The sequence below is a fragment of the Suricata suricatta genome, chromosome 7 (genome assembly GCF_006229205.1).
Source record: "Suricata suricatta isolate VVHF042 chromosome 7, meerkat_22Aug2017_6uvM2_HiC, whole genome shotgun sequence".
In the NCBI taxonomy this organism is placed as follows: Eukaryota; Metazoa; Chordata; class Mammalia; order Carnivora; family Herpestidae; genus Suricata; species Suricata suricatta.
In genome coordinates this window covers 24,753,968-24,770,541 of record NC_043706.1, presented here as the reverse complement: position 1 = coordinate 24,770,541, position 16,574 = coordinate 24,753,968, and the positions used below count along the sequence as shown (strand labels likewise).

Genomic DNA, 16,574 nt, shown 5'->3' with positions numbered 1-16,574 from the left:
AGATAGGCAACATTAAAATCTATCATAGCTCCAAAATCTCTCCTTTGACATAACAGCATATTTTGGGGGCTGCGGTATCATGTAGCCACTGAGAAAGAAGTGCAGGCTGGGCTGCAGTGAAGGGGACCATGACGTTCAGGTGACAGGAGGTCATGGTTCCCACTGTGCCCTGCAGTGGACAGGCCAGGGAGGGCTGGCTGGTCTCTGCACTGGAGCTACAAGGAAGGAGCTGGTGGATGCAGTCTTGCCTCAAGGAAGGGGTAGCCTCAGAGGGCAGACCCAGACCAGTGGGCAGGGTCTTCAAGGAAGAAGATTCACTGGCTTTGCTTAAGAGCTTATACACCGCCCTTCAGTGAGGTGACTTTTATTCTCAGATGTGCTCGGGCAAGAGGCCCCACAGCAGGCTCTCCAGCCTCTGATCCTCTTGGCTGGCACTGTGGGTGGTTCTAACTCACAAAAGTGCTGATCTACAAGGGGATGAGACACAAGATCAACATGCAAAAGTCAACTGTATGTCTATACGACATAGAACCCGAAAATGAAATTAAGAAAATTCCTGTTACAGCAATATCAAAAGAATAAGATACTTAGAAATAAATAACAAGAATTTTGCAAGACTTGTATACTGAAAACTATAAATTATTGCTGAGAGAAGACTAAACATATATAATGAATGAAGAGACATTCCATGTTCATGGATTGGAAGACACAATACTGTTAAGATGGCAATTCTTCCACCTTAGATGGATGTATAGATTCAACACAACCCCTATCAAATTTCCAGATGACTTTTTTTTTTGAGAAAAAGATAATCTGATCCCAAGATTTATATGGGAATGTAAAGGACCCAGAAGAGCCAAAACATTTTGAATCATAACAGAATTCAAGGGCTTACCTTCTCAATTTTGAACGTAGGATAAAGCTCTAGTAATAAAGGCAGTGTGGTATTTATTGGTGTATTAATAGATCAGTGGAACAACTGAGAGTTCAGGGAAGAAACTCTTACATTTACAGTCAACTGATTTTTTTAAGGTGTAATCCTGATCCTTCTCTTTTTAAATTTTTTTTTTAAAAATGTTTTTTATTTATTTTTGAGAGACAGAGAGATAGTGCAAGCAGGGGAGGGGCAGAGAGAGAGAGAGAGAGACACAGAATCTGAAGCAGGCTCCAGGCTCTGAGCTGTCAGCACACAGCTGGACGTGGGGCTCAAACCCACGAACTCTGAGATCATGAGCCGAAGTCAGACGCTTACCCGACTGAGCCCTCCAGGCGCCCCCACCCTACAACGCTTTTAGGAAGAGAACATAAGGGAAACTTGTGATCTTAGGTGGGGCAAAGATTACGTGTGACATCAGAAGCAGGATCTAGAAAAGAAATCGATCAATAGGACTTCATCACAATATAAAAGACACTCTCGGGAAAATGAAAATGGAAGGCACTGCCTGGAACACGTGGTCCCTGAGCATGTCTGATAAAGGACTTGTATACGGAATATACAAGAAACCTTTAGTGAGAAGACAACCAATTTGATAAATGAGCCAGAGCTTTGAATAGACATTTCTCCAGAGAAACTGTACATAGCATAAACCACCCGGAACACACAAGAAGATGTACACTGTCCCTGGTCATTAGAGACGCTCATATCCCCACTGCCGTGAGATCTGCCTCACTTACCGAAAAGCAGAGTAACCAGCCTCGGCGAGGCTGAGGAAAGGATGAGACCCACGAGCCTGCTGCCGGGAAGGAGAAATGGGGCGGTGGCTGTGGAAAAGCTTGGCAGTTCGTGAAAAAGTTAAATATAAACTCTTGTATGATCCAGCCATTCCACTCTTAGGAGACACGAAAACACACACCACCCAAAAACCTAGAAGCGAACATTCACTGCAACATTACTCATCATAGCTGAGAACCGGAAAGAGTCCCGATGTCCATCACCTGGTGACTAGATAAAATAAGCCATGTCATGTACAATGGAACAGTGTTCGACAGGAAGAAAGGGGGTAAGGTGCGACAGGTGCAACATGGCGAGTTTCAAAAATAGTATTCTAACCGATTGTATGATCCCATTTGTATGAAATAGCAGAAAAGGCAAGGGGGCTGCAAACCTACAAGACACAGAGATGAGCGACTGCCCGGGGCTGGGAGTGGGGACACAGACCGACTGCCAAGGGCCACGAGGGAATCTGTGGAGGTGACGGAAATGTTCTGTATCTGGGTTTATGGTGCTGATTTGCACTAAAGGTCACTGACAGCTGCACCTAAGGGCCACCTTAAAGCAGACGCATCAGGATTCTACGGTCCAGGCAGGAAGCAGCACAGAAAATAAATGCTTTTGGGGTGCCTGGGTGGCTTAGTTGGTTAAGCATCTGACTTTGGCCCAGGTCATGATCTCGGGGTCATGGGTTTGAGCCCTGCGTTGGGCTTTCTTCTGTCAGCACTGAGCCTGCTTCCGATCCTGTGTCTCCCTGTCTGCCCCTCCCCTGCTCACACTCTGTCGCTCTCTTTCTCAAAAATAAATAAATGTTGAAAAGAAAAGAAAAACTCTTTTTATCAAAGAATGGAGCAGAAGAACGACAGTCCTGTGCCTGGGTGGGACAGGGGGTGAGTGTCCCTTCCCCATTTTGTCATGTTTCATAACAACAACAGAAGATACTTCTCTTCCCTTCCCTCAGCTCCAAAGGAGCAGCGGTCTTGTATCTTTGCACGTGGGAGGGGTTTCCTCACGCCCCTTGTGCTGAGGCCAAGGTGGGGGTGGGGGGACACTGCCTGCAGGCTCACCAGGCACACTGCCCCCGGGACAGAGCCAGAGCCTGGGAGTCTGTTCCCTTTCCCAGTCTCTTCTGTCCAACCCATGGCCAAGCCCCATGGCCAAGTTCAGCCTGTCTGGTTAGATGCCCCAAACTGGCATATCTTGTGTCCTCCTCCTACTCCCTTGGGTTTGTTCCTCACTGCTGACAGAGTGACTTTCTAGAATATGGGGTGCATCTTTTCACCCACTTAAGAGTCCTCCGGTGGCTCCCTCCAGGCTCTGGCCGAGCCCTGGCCCTGCACATGCCTGATCTGCACCCCAATCCCCGAGCTCCCTGGCTCCCCACTCCGTGAGGCTCTCGCCTCTGCTCGGCTCAGCCCTGCTGGTTCCCCTGCTGAAAATGGTCTCCTCATCCGCTGCTCAGGAAGGAGATGAGGCCTGGCTCGTCCCCGGTGGTCCCCAGGCCCGGCACAGCCAGGCTCCCTGGGGTTTGTTCAGGTAGAGGCTGTGAGGACTGGCAGCCGCTGCCGCCGGGCCCACACCCACACGCGTATGGGCCAGGCCAGAGCAGCCACGGAACAGGCCTTTCTTGCTCCCCAGGGTGGAGGTGCAGCGGCTTAAGAGCCAGTAGGGAGCCAGTAGGCCCAGGTTAGAATTCTGGCTCCGCCATGAGCAGCCTCACCTCTGAGCCTCAGGGAGGATCTGAAACGGGGACAAGAAGTTGCACATCAGCAAAGCTGGGGCGCTGGTGTCCCTAACGCCGGGCCAGGACGTGCTGAGTACATGTTGGGTGTTGTGATTCCCAGCTGTCTAAGCTCCTTCTCCCTCCTCTGTTGGCTTCACAAAGCGGAAATACTGGTGTATTTCTAACTTCTTTCTTGCTGTGTTAATATTCAACAAATGACACAGAGCAAAAGGTGAAGGGAAGACTGGGAGATCAGTGGGTTGGTTTGGGGTGGTGGTTGTCCGTCCTATGAGTGTTGGGGAGAAGCCTGATGGCAGGGGCCCGGGTGGGGCTGAGCAAGTTCAAGAGCTGCTGGAATGAAGAGAGCATGAACCTGTCTCATGGGAGAAGAGCCTCCAGGGATGAGAGACCCACAGGCTGGCAGAGGATGCCGGCACCACATTGGTCCTTCCTCTTCCTCCTCCCCCTGGCCTCCCACCCACACCCTGCAAAGGACGCCTCCTGAAGCTGCCTGACACCCACCCACCCACCCTCTCCCTCCCAGGGACCCCTGCTCAGGCTTACTGCTCCTTCGGGATGAAGACTCACTCCCTCCCGCGGCTCCTTCCGATACACACATCCCTCCTCCTGGGTCACTGTCACTCTGCAAACCACATCCCCGGCAGTTTCCAGAGCACAGGCTGACCAAGCCGGACAAGAGCTCTGATCCAGCTGCCCTGCCCACCCCCCCTCCCCTCAGCGCACCTCACAGGCCCAAAGACTCCCTTGGGTTTGTGTCTAGGTCCTTAACAGACATGAGAGGTGTTCGGGGGCAGGGACCAGGTGAACTCAGTTTGGTGTCCCTCTGCATGGTAGTCAGATTTCTAAAATGGCCCCAATGATTCGCACCTCCCAAGCATTCATACCCTTGTACCTTGAGTGTGAGCTGGACATAGTAATTTTTCACCAGTAAAATATGGCAAAGGTAATGAGATGTTCCTTCTGTGATTAGGTTATAAAAGACTGGCTTCTAGCAGATTCTCTTGCTGGCTTTGATGAAGCAAGCTATTATGCTGCTGCACTCCAGGCAGCAAGGAACTAAGCTGACCTCCAGCCAGCAGAGAATTGAGGCTCTTGGTCCGACAGCCAGAGAGTAACTGAATCCTGCTGTTATGGTCTGAATGTCACAGCCCCCAATTCCTAACCCCCACTATGATGGCATTAAGAGTGGGGCCTGGGGGAGCTGCTTAGGTCATGAGGGTGGGGCACTGATGAATGGGGTTAGTGCCCTTAGGAAAGGTGCCCCAGGGAGCCCCCTCGCCTCTCTACCATGTAGGCCACAGAGGGAAGATGGCCATCAATGAACCAGGAAGCAGACTAACCAAGCACTGAATCTGCCAACACCTTGATCTTGGATGTCCAGCCTCTAAAACTGGAGTAAATTACTGTTGTTTAAATTTTTAAAAAATGTTTTTTACTTATTTTTGAGAGACAGAGAGAGACAGTGCAAGCAGGGGAGGGTCAGAGAGCGAGGGAGACACAGAATCCGAAGCAGGTTCCAGGCTCTACGCTGTCAGCACAGAGCCCAACGTGGGGTTCGAACCCATGAACCGCGAGATCATGACCTGAGCCCAAGCTGGACGCTTAACCAACTGAGCCACCCAGGCGACCCAATTACTGTTGTTTATAAGCCACTCAGTCTGTGGTATTCTGTTCTAGTAGACCAGACAGGCTAAGATGTCTACCCATTACTGAAGACTTGAAGACTGATCTGAGCCTGGTCCACTGCAGCCTAGGAGATACGGAAGCAGAGTGCCCAGCTAGGCCTTGCTGACTCCTGCCCACAGAAACTGTGAGACAACAAGTCTGTGCGGTTTTAAGCCACTAGGTTCTGGGATAATTTGTTACACAGCGATAGATAACTAATGCACTCAGTGAGTGATGGAATTTCCTAGTCTTAGCTATGGAAGAAAGTAGTCACCTCTCACCCAGGCTGTGATGTCTCACCAGTCAGAAAGTCTTCCACCACCAGGGGCACCTGGGTGGCTCTGTTGGCTAAACATCCAACTTTGGCTCAGTCCATAGTCTCACGGTTTGTGGGTTCATGAGTTTGAGCCCCACATTGGGCTCTCTGTCAGCACATAACCTATCTTGGATCCTCTGTGCCCCTCTCTCTGCTCCTCCCCCACGTTCTCTCTTTCTCAAAAATAAACAAACATTAAAAAACAGCCTTTCGCCAAGGGAGAGAGACTGGGTATACTGTAGGAATAGTCACACCACTGTACCACTGGGCCAACAAGGGGACACAAATTAGGAATAGCAATTATTTTGGGGGGGGGGGCGGAATCTCCCAGATATCAACCTCCTTTCCCAGGCAGAGGGCCCAAGACCACTTTTTAAAGACACTCTTTACCTTTTTGTTAATATTGCTTCATATGCCTACCATCCTCATTTAGTCTATGGGCTTGTCAAGGGCAAGGATTATTTTCTAGAATACCAACTGGCACGTATTATTTATGCCTAATAAATATTGGATGCTGTGGACTCTGCTGGCCTCCTAGGTAGGAAGGTCGGCTAACCCAAATGAATGGGGCGGGTTAAATATAGACGGCCATTATGGAGGGCAATGCGAGTGACACCGTCCGTAAGATGGATAATATGAACACCCAGAATAGCCATTCAGTTCTTTTTGATAATTTTGGCCACTCGGGAAGCCACAGGACGCTGCCAAGGGCATCCTGGACGCTGGGGGTAATGGGTGTGTTTCCTCGGGCGCCCAATACTGGTGAGACATCGTCTTCTCTGAGACATTCTGGGTGTCTGCTTGTAACTAAGTGTGCGACAAGCAGTGAGAGAGAGTGATCTTGCTTAGTGCGAGTGAAGTCCACACATGAGCTAATGTACAGGAGGGCACGGGCCCATCAGGAAGGGGCGCACAGACTCACCGTGCGATGAAAGTCTCATTCCGGAATGCAAGAATATGGAATATTGATGTTAATAAATCAGGCCACATAGCTTTGATTTATGGCAGGATTAGATAGCTCATTCGAGGAGAGTATCTACATACGTGTGTGCATATAAGACGCAGTCCACGTGCATATATAATGTGCAGTGTATCTTTATATACTTTTTTCCATGAAAGCAATTTTCCATTTGGTTTTCTAGCAAGGATACCTTGAAATTACTCAGTAAGGTGAGGGACGCTTTTGAAAGAATTCAGTATGCCATTTTTGGCTTGGTGTTGTTTTTTTGAAATCTCTGTTTATAGAGAATGGGGTCATTATTAACATGACTATGTTCATTTTCCTCTAAAATGCTGTTTTGAATACTGAAAAACTGAGGCTGAAGGGTGAGGGGGAAAGAGGAAGGGAGATGATGGTCATGGAGGAGGGCACTTGTGGGGATGAACACTGGGTGTTACATGGAAACTAACTTGACAATAAACTATAAATATAAATAAAATGCTGACTTTGTGTATTTTCTGCTTTTCTTTAGATTGTCACTAGAGGGCAGCACATGCCCATGTTTAAAGAGCAGGCGGCCGCCTCAATGTACAGTTAAAAGAGAACCAGGGAGCAATTTTGCATCCTCACGTTTTAGAAGCAGAAAAATTTAATATCCACTGGCTATTACTGTACTAGTAATAGTATCTAAATTAAAGCTATAAATACTAATACACAGGCTGACTATTATTAGTAGCAAGCTTAAATTAAGAATTCTAGAATCTTGAAATCATGCTTTTAAACACTGGAATCCCAGCATCTTGCACTTAAACGCAACAAACCTTGCAGTTTTCACTTTCTCTTTTATTTATTTACTTATTAAAAAATTTTAAAAATATTTTTGAGATTCAGATAGAGCATGAGCAGGGGAGGGGTAGAGAGATTGGGAGACACAGAATGAGACGCAGGCTCCGAGCTGTCAGCACAGAGTCCAATGCGGGGCTCGAACTCACAGACCACAAGATCATACCCTGAGCCGAAGTCGGATGCTTAACTGACTGAGCCACCCAGGTGCCCCGCACTTTATCTTTTATAAGACTTAATTTGTCTTTACTGCATTTCTGTGAAGTCAACGATAGACAAAAATTTGTGCCAATCGTTACAGAAAGAAATAGAACTTCCACAAATATTCAGGTAGGGATAATTCCTAATATCACGTGTCATCTGCTGTGGCTGGGTCCCTTCCATATGCTCCTTGCCCTCTCAGCGCCACCGCCAAATAACAAGGCAGTCATAGTGAGTCCCATGTTAGGGCAAAAGGGATGAATGCTAGCAGAGGGACCTGCCTAAGGCCACCCAGAAAAGCGGCCCCTGGGATCACACACAGGTCCAGGCCGCTCTTTCCCTGTGCTGGAGATCCAAGTCTGAGGCTCTAGGCCACAACCTCTGCACTTTGCTTATTCTTCATCCTGCTGTTGAACTAGCCTATGTGCCTTGGCTCCCTGGTCCTTAAGACACAAATCTTTAGAAAAGTTAAGCAGACTTCAGATGTCACCTTACACATAGGCCATCTCTGTCCTTGAGGCACCTTTAGAGAGGAGGACATCAGGGCCCAGGGTCTTAGTCCTGTCGTGGGAATAGAGAGGAGTTCCTCAGAAGGAAGCTCTCAGAGAAGGCAAGTTCCAAGAAAGGGGTGGGATGGCCTGAAGGGGAGGAAAGCAGAAGATCCAGGAAGGAGCAGAGAAGCTCAGACAGAACAGAGATTTAACAGCCAAGGTCCAGGGGGCCCTCAGGAATCTGTGGAATTGTTGGAAAATGAAATGGGCCTGTTATCCCCAGGGGCTGCCTCCTCCATTAATGGACCCCTTTTCTGTGAGGGGTGAGCAAGACAGCCACGGCCCCAGGGGCTCCCACCTGCAGCCTCCAGATGGACGCTGCACGGAAAACAGGATCTTGCACAAAAAAGCCACCAACTGCTTCTAGATCAACCAGGGCCCCCGGCCACTTCTCACCAAGCCAAAGCGAGAGGGTGCTGCAGGCAGGGTCTTCCCCATCCGCCTGCAGAGGCAACTCCTGAAGCCTCAGGAAAGAGTCAAAGAACAAGGTGGTGCATCTGCTGATGATAAATGAACAGCATCTGGACCATGCCTAGGTCAGAGGGAAGTGCTTGTCTGCAATGTAAGTCGGGAGGGAGTCTCGTGAAACAATGATGTTAGTTCATTAGATTCTAGTGAGTCTCTGTCATTTTTTTAATTTTAAAATTAAAACTTTAAAGAAAAATTTTAGAGAGAGAGAGAGAGAGAGAGCGCTAGAGTGGGGGAGAGGGGCAGAGGGAGAGAATCTTAAGCAGATGCCATGCTCAGCATGGAGCCCAAGGTGGGGCTTGATCCCGAGGCCCAGAGAACATGGCCTGAGCCGAAAGCGAGAGCTGCTTGTGACTGAGCCCCCAGGGGCCCCGAGTCTCTGTCATTCTTGGACAATGGATTTCCATAAGCCTTGGTTCAAAAAAAGTTCTTATCCTCCTATTTGTTTCTAGTTAGTTAATCCTGGCATCTTACCTTGGCTACTGTCCAGGTTCAGAAGGTGTGTTTTTAATAACAGCCTTGTAGAAAAAGGTTAGTTTTATAGAAAGAAAACTGAAGCTAAAAGAACACTGGATGTCAATTACACTCAATGAGAAAAAGAAAAAAGAAAAATGAAGCTCACACACCCCAAGCCGCTCATCCTGGTTTATCTTGGATTTATCTTTGTAAAATAGGGGGCGGGAAGGGAGGTCAATTTCTGTTCCAGGGACTCCTGAGTGTATTTGCAAGAAAGAGACTCCAAAGGGAAGGGTAAGGGAGCGACACCAGAAACCCTTCCCTCCTGGCCGAGGCCCCCTTCAGACTTGATGTCCTTTCATCCTCGCCAAGTACAAAACCACCACCAAAGGTCAAATATTTTTTCCAGTGTGTCATCTTGGCAAGCGGAATCTAAGAACATATTTGTTGAATTTCCATTCCCATATAATCTTTCCAGGTTTGCATCAAAGAGGAAAAGGATACTGTATTTCCTTCAGTTTAGCTTGTTAAGCAAAATCTAACAGTGACTAATGAGGTCTACTGACTCCAGAGTTCAGGGGTGACCGGCCGCCCCCAGAGAACGCTACATAATCACACACATCTGCGGGGAGGCCAGCTGGGAAGCCAGAAGGTCCAGCCTTGACTTGGGCACTAATGAAAGAGCCCTCTTTGCCGTGTTCTTTTGTGAAGGAAGGAAATTTAACTCGGTAAAGAAAGGACACCGAGGGAGAAGCTGTCCGCCTAAGGCATTTTGCAACCTCTAGCGTGAAATAAGCTTCAGGCTCTTCACTTTGGCTTAGCAGAGGGTTGGAACAGGATGAATTACTTGGCATTTAATTGCTTTTTTCTTCTTAAATATACAACTCTTTGGCATGTCCTGTAATAATCCAGGGGAATGAAGCAAAATGAGGTCATGTGGAATTTCTCTGGTCAGCATGACTAGTGGAAATGTGGGAAGGAAGTCCACGACCTACCTGTCTGCTCGCAGAGCCCTCTGCAGCCCCCAAGGGGCTAAAATAATTAGTCTGCAGAGTCCTCCCGCCTTGCACAGGCCTGGGCTTCACTTGTTTGCTCACGTGGGCAAGTAAGGCTGGATGGCTGGTGTCATGCTGACTTCTGCATTTTAGTTCACAGCTGAATAATTGCCTCATTTATTCACAATGCATATTTTTTAAAAAGCATGTGTGTTAAACATGCTAATGATATTCCCATGCAAAGGTCAGTGTGATGTAAATCAAGATGGGTTCTTCCATAAGTCATAGACCGTAATTATCAGGAAAACAACACAACTCTAGTTAAGTGATGCCCTTTTAAATGAAGACAAACTCTTTTATTATGCTGTGATCATCATAGCATCAAATGGTGTGCAGGATCCACGTGCCACTATCTGGGGACAGCACGAGAAAGGATCACACCTTACCTCGTGAACTAAAACAAAAGTAGTTAAGCCTGAGTTTCCTGTATCCTGAAAAGTTCCCTGCTCCCTTTCTTTCAGCTCCTTGCCTGGATGGACCCCAGGGTCAAGTTCTCAGGTGACTCTCAGTTGCCTCAGAGTCAGGGCAAATTTCTCCATCCGAAGCCCTGACATGTCCAGCAGAAGCTGCACCCTCGTCCGGAGGCCAGGGCGGGACAAAGCTGATGCTGGTTCATTCCACAGCGGCCTTGCCCAACATCTGCCCTCTCCTGAGTCCTAGGAAGAAGATGCCCCGGGGGGCACCCCCCAGTACGTACCTGATTACTGTGGGGGTGATCTCGGCACAGAAGAACACGCTGAGGCTCCCCACTGCATGGGAGGCGAACATGCCCACAATGGAAAACGTGATGGAGAATTTGTCCTTGACACTATCACTCATACCTGAAGGCGAATGAGAGGGAGACGGTGAGGGGGGCAGGAGGGAAGGGAAAAGGAGGCTGGCACGGCAGGTGGGGATGCAGTGGGACAGGGGAGGGGGGAAGACCTGGACCACAGGGTCTTCCCCCTTCCCCAGTTCGGGGTGCAGACTAGGGTGCTCAGTTCCCTCTGGAGACTGAGGAGCATGTCCAGGTGTAAGAGGTCAGACCCTCTTGGCAGAGGACTTCGTTGGGGTTCCCGCGATTCCCTGAGGGCCTTGAATGCCAGAGCTCACACGGACTCTGCCGGAATTCCACAGGCCACAAGCCAGGCCCGGCAGGAGGGAGGCTGGTGGTCTTCACGGTGCTCTAGCAATGCCCCTTCTATCCCAGCCTTCAGAGAAAGGAGGTCTCTGCTATTCTGGCCTCAGGGCTGACCCGTCCAGTACACAGGATAGGGTTTACTAGGCTGGATTTAAGGGAACAAAAACTCAACCCCAAGAGAAGAATTTACGACCTGGAAAGCCAGGGCTCAACCTGTCCAGGTTTCTTGCAAATGCCACCAGAGTCTGACCACACGCCCAGGCAGCATCTAGCACAGGGCACTGGCATGCTCTTGGAGTCATACATATGGGGCACAGCTCAGCTCCCTGCACGGCTGCATCATGAACTCGGGAGCCGCTGCAGAGAGCCCTGGCAGCACCAGCTCAGGGTGGGCCAGGCGTGTGTGACCAGCAAGATGCGGGGTACCAGCTCTGCCATTCCCAAGGCCAAGAGCAGCGAGCTTTTGCGATTCACAAAGGGGGCAGCAGCTTTCTTGGGCAGCACAGTCAGCCAGGCCTCCAACGCTCCCTGGGGTTCTCTGATGTCACCCAGGCACTGTCTGAAAGAGCGCAGCAGTGTGTCGGCACCGGAAGGGCCCTGTGCTGACCGCCCATGCCAGCAGAAGACGTGAGGCCATGCGTGCAAGCCGGGCACAAATGGGGAAACAAGGTGCTCTTTCTAGAGGAAAGAGGGAGTAGAGAATACAAATGTATGCTTATAGTGTCCAACCTACGGCCAACTTCAGCTGCAACTCTTGAAGGGTAGGAAGAGAGGAGGAGAAAGAAGAAGGAAGGGAAACCACAGGTCTGTGAGTCTTTATGAAAACACCCAGTTGGGAACAATAAAAAGGTGGTGATGAGCACAGCACGGGCATTTGGGGCTCACCTGAGTCTGGATGCTGGCTGTATTTCCCAATCACTGGGCCCATGCAGACGCGATAAAGAAGGTGGGTGAAGAGGGAAGAGAGAAAGCACGTTAGATAAGAAGCTGTCCCTGTGCTTTTCCGTGGGACCGGTTTCTAAGCGAACTCCCCCCCACGTCTGGGTTGGCCCCACGGCCAGCCCACCACACCCACTTGGGGAGCAGGACCAATACCCGCTGGGGGCCAAGAGCTAGAGGGACGTGGCCTGGGGGTGACAGAGTCCCTGGACACCGGGATTAGCTCCTGACTAAAAAAGCTCGTTTTGTTTGGAGGGCTAAAACCGCTCTGGCCTCCAAATGTGGGGAGAAAACGGAATGCCTCAGAACAGAGACTCTGGCACACCTTGTAGACCTCAAGCCAAAGGGTTAATTTTATTGTGAAGAAAATTATTCCAGAGTCACTGCTGGTCTGTGCTCAAAGGAGCGGCAAGTTCTGCGGGGGCAGACCCGTCAGGCGGCATTTCTGCGAGCTCTGAGCCCTGATGCGCAGTTACTTGTGTGCTGGGAGGACCCGGGACCTTCCTGCTCAGGGACAAAGGGGGCATCTGTGACACGCCTAGAGGCTGCTGCTGTCACCCAAAGCTCATGAGCTTGCACAAGGGGACCCGATGGTCAGGAGCCAGATGCCACTTCTCCGTTTCCTTATTGGTCACAGCTGAAAATAAGACCAGTCTCCCAGCAAGATACGGAGTGTATGAGGATGTGAGCAAATTAGAAAAAGTGCTCCTGGGTTTGCAGGGAGCTGCTCTTTAATCTGGTTTTCACACAATGAGGGTGGGAAAGTTTTGAGTTTTGTCTTCTGTTCTGGATGCGGACTCCCGCCCCGTGGATGACACGAGCTGTCTCCCCCACCGCTCCGCTCTGCGCTGCGGCTGGACAGTCCCGAGTCTGGTTCCCGGCCTCGGTCGGCTCTCCTTGTGAGGTTGGGGCATGAGCGGTGGCATCTGTTACTTGCAGCATCCCAGCCTGGCCCAGGAGGACCATGCCTGCTGAGAGCAGGCGTGCTGCCCGCGCTTTCGGGTCTCCCTCTGGGTGCGTCAGAGAGAGAAGCCTGGTGCGTCTCCCATGCACGAGGGGCTGTACCAAGTATGCTCCCACAGCTGCAGGCACTACATGGAGTCCCTAGTTTTCGTTTAAATTATTTTTAACATTTGCTGAGGAATTCTTTGGCCCCAGGACAAGCTGGTAAATTTGGGAACATCTGCTGACAAGCAGTGTCCCGATGCAGGGGTGTCCAAATGTCCCCCTGTTTCCTATGAAAGAGTGCTTTGTTCCTCTGGTCACGTGATGTTTCACAGAGCCACAGTCCGGCCGTCGGTGAAGTCGCGTCCACCCGGACTGGGAAGGCCTCAGGTGCGGCGGATGGTGGTGAAGCCAGGAAGGAAGGCTCCAAGTGGCAGCCCCGGGGACTGGTTAGGGCCGGGGGGGTAAGGGCACAGTGCACTCGGGCAGTCACCATGGACATTCCAGTTAAAACCTGTCCTTCCCAAAGCATTTCCCTCAAGCTGTTGGCTTTGGAATAATAGCTCGGGTCACAGAAAACTTCCCTAAAGTCTCACCCAGCCCTGCTCAACACTCTTTGGTCACAGGCCAGCTCCCCTCCCCCAGGCCCTGCCCTGGTGGCCCATCCATGCCCCCAACCCCCACTCACAGTTGAGCAGCCCGAGCTGCAGGAGCGAGGCCAGGGCGGTGAGGATCATGAAGAGCAGCAGCCCTCCCCTGCGCCCCAGGAACCTGACGACCACGCACATGGCCAGGCAGGACGCCAGGGCGATGCTGGCCACGGTGTAGTAGTCGGCATAGAAGTTCTCGAGGAGCGGCACCTTCACCTCGTGGCCCATCATGCTCCTGGCAAAGCAGTGGTGGATCCCGTACCCCGTCAGCCTGTGGGAGACGCACACGCCGAGGGGGCAGTGTGCAGGCGCACAAGGACAGGCGGGCTCAGAGTCCAGGAAACACAGAGGCAGCTCGACACGTCACAGAGAACCTGCTGTGACCATGAGCGAATGTCTGACGGGGTGCAATGCAAAGAGGCTTCAGAGGAATGGCGGCAGCATGCCCTGTCATGGGGGTGCCAGTTCACTCTCCTCGGCCATCACTGAGCAGGAGAGTGTGAGCGTAAAAGCAGTGAGGCATTCTGTTCAAACACCATGGAACAAATCCAACATGTAGACAAAGCGCTCCCCATTCATCACTTAATGCCAGATCAACACCATAAGAGCTCCAGTCAGACCCATTTTACAGATGGGCAAAAAGCTTCAAGAGGGTAAGCAGCCTGCACAAGGTTACTAAGATATATTGTCTGTGAGGGACTCTGCCTCTTCCTTCTGCACCCAGGGTTCTGGAAACTTGAGGATCCACCCAGAGAAGTCCCTGCTGCTACTGACCAACACACCCTGGGGAAGCCAGTAGGAAGTCAGGCCAAATGAAGACACCTGGTCTTGGAGACTTTGAATCAATTCATAATTTATCACCGTTTCCTTCCCTTTGCCCTGGGTCAAGCCTGTTTATTGCCCCTAGAGGTTCGTATAAACCCGTTGGGAAATGTTGGGTCCCCACCCCTCGCTGGAAACAGATGTCCACTTGGGGAGACAGGGATCGAGTGCGCCCATCACCCGGGAGGCTGCAGGTGCAGGGTCCTGTGTGGGCAGAGCTGTGGGAGCGCACCCGTTACGTCAGCACTCGGCACGCAGAGGGGCAAATGTCCTTCTCTCCCAACCCCGGCTTCCGTGCTGTGGGGAAATCAAAGTGCTTTTATCCACCTGTGAGGAGGCATCAAGGTCACCTGCAGCAGACCCCTGCCCCCACAGGAGGAGCTGCTGTTGGCCAAACGAACTCATTTCCACTTGGGACGCACCCAGCAGAGGACCTGCTGGGGCAGCTGCTTTATAATCTAGCAACCAGGGAGACTCGGTTATCTCTGGGGCTGCTCGGCCTACGGAGGTCTCAGAGAAATCACCTGCCTTTTTGTTCTGATAAGAAGGAAGGCTTCTGACCACAACAGGTGATTTTAAGATAACAAGGTCAGAGAGACTGATCCCCGTTTGCCCAAACAAGAAGCATTAAAACAGAAACTTGGCATCTCCTCTGTGTCGCAATTTGTGTTTGTTTATTTTTTCCCCCAAAATGAAAGTTGGAAAAGTCATTCCGTTTTTAATGGTCCCATTAGCCTAGCGGGCATCTGTCTGGGACTGGACAGGGGCGCGGCGGCCGTGTCTGGAGCGGGGAGGCTGAGGCCTGAGGGCTCGGGCCCTGACCAGCCGAGTGGCTAGGGCCTCCGTCTCCTCGTCTGTGGGACAAGGGTGTCAGAAGGAACCCCGATATCGAGGACGGATGAAGTGGAGTGGCTTTGACAGAAACAGCTGTGGGGAATGGGAGGCACAGAGAGCCCTGACTCCGGGCCTCTCTTTCCCAGACAGGAGTTGTGAGGCCGTTCACAAATGACTGCGAGCCCCACCTCCTGCCCCCCAGTAGTCTCTAACATCAGGTGAAAGGTAACATCCTCACTTGCCCCTGGCGACCTCTGACCCTGAGAGCGGGCCACTCTGTGTGTTCAGGGAAGGGCAGGTGGTTGAGCTGTGGGTCAAGATGGGAAAGACCCGGGTCTACACAAGGATCCTGGGGCTTGTCAGCCTCACCCGGGCCCCACGGCCGACCAGAGGCCCCCATGCCGTCGCTGTAATTCAAGACGCAGCTGTGGGAGGAGGAGGGCCCTGCCAGCCTCTCCTCCAGACACTCCCTTCCCCAGCCTCTCCCTGACCTCCACCCTGTTCGTGTCCCTCTTGTGACTCACGAGTTCACACACAGGACCACGATGTTCTTCCACAGGTTCCGGGTTCCCACCACTTTCACGATGCAGACTTTCTTGGGCCTCCGGGAGAGCTCCTTCTCCAGCTCTGCAGAGAAAGAGGACCCGTGACCTGTCGGCAAGACCCTGGACAGGCAGTCTCTGGGCCTTCCCGAATTCAGGCATCATGAAAAGGGGCAATTTATGTATTTTTTCCTTTAAGCCAGAGGATAGGGTCTGGCTCTCAGGATAGAAAGCGCATTCACAGAAACACTAACTTTGCCGTTCAAACTTCCCCACGCGGACCGAAGGGAGCCAAGGCACAGCGCGAGTGTACCTTTCCACTGCAAAGCCTTTTTGTGAGTGAGGCAGGGTACACACCAATAAGCAATCAGTGTAGACTCACTCCACTTGACCCGAGTACCAAACTTAATGACAGGGATGCCTGGGTGGCTCAGTTGGTTAGGAGTCTGACTCTTGATTTAGGCTCAGGTCATGATCTCATGGTTCATGGGATCGAGCTCCATGTTGGGCTCTGTGCTGAGAGCAGGGAGCTTGCTTGGGACTCTCTCTCTCTCTCTCTCTCTCTCTCTCTTTCTCTCTGACCCTCCTCTGCTCACACTCTCATGCTCTGTCTCTCTCTCAAAATAAATAAATAAACATTTTTAAATGTGTAAAAAAAAAAAAACACCCCAAATGACATTCTGGGTGACAGAGGCACTAATCAGGTTCAGGCTGTATTAAAACAAGCAGTTCTTTCCTGTGTAGAGTCTGATCTGTCCGCCTCACCGACTGT

The 16,574-nt window shown here is 51.0% G+C and overlaps 1 protein-coding gene across 1 annotated transcript in view; it reads right to left on the bottom strand.

Annotated features, from left to right (window-relative positions):
* Window positions 1-16,574, bottom strand: part of SLC22A23 (solute carrier family 22 member 23) — a gene marked incomplete at its 5' end in the record, with an annotated part of 176,684 nt that overhangs the window by 5,137 nt on the left and 154,973 nt on the right. Inside the window, 5 exons of the mRNA XM_029943146.1 lie at window positions 10,648-10,771; window positions 11,800-11,823; window positions 11,956-11,988; window positions 13,643-13,875; window positions 15,785-15,887. Coding sequence (XP_029799006.1) covers window positions 10,648-10,771; window positions 11,800-11,823; window positions 11,956-11,988; window positions 13,643-13,875; window positions 15,785-15,887 — 517 coding nt within the window. The remainder of the gene's footprint in view (window positions 1-10,647; window positions 10,772-11,799; window positions 11,824-11,955; window positions 11,989-13,642; window positions 13,876-15,784; window positions 15,888-16,574) is intronic.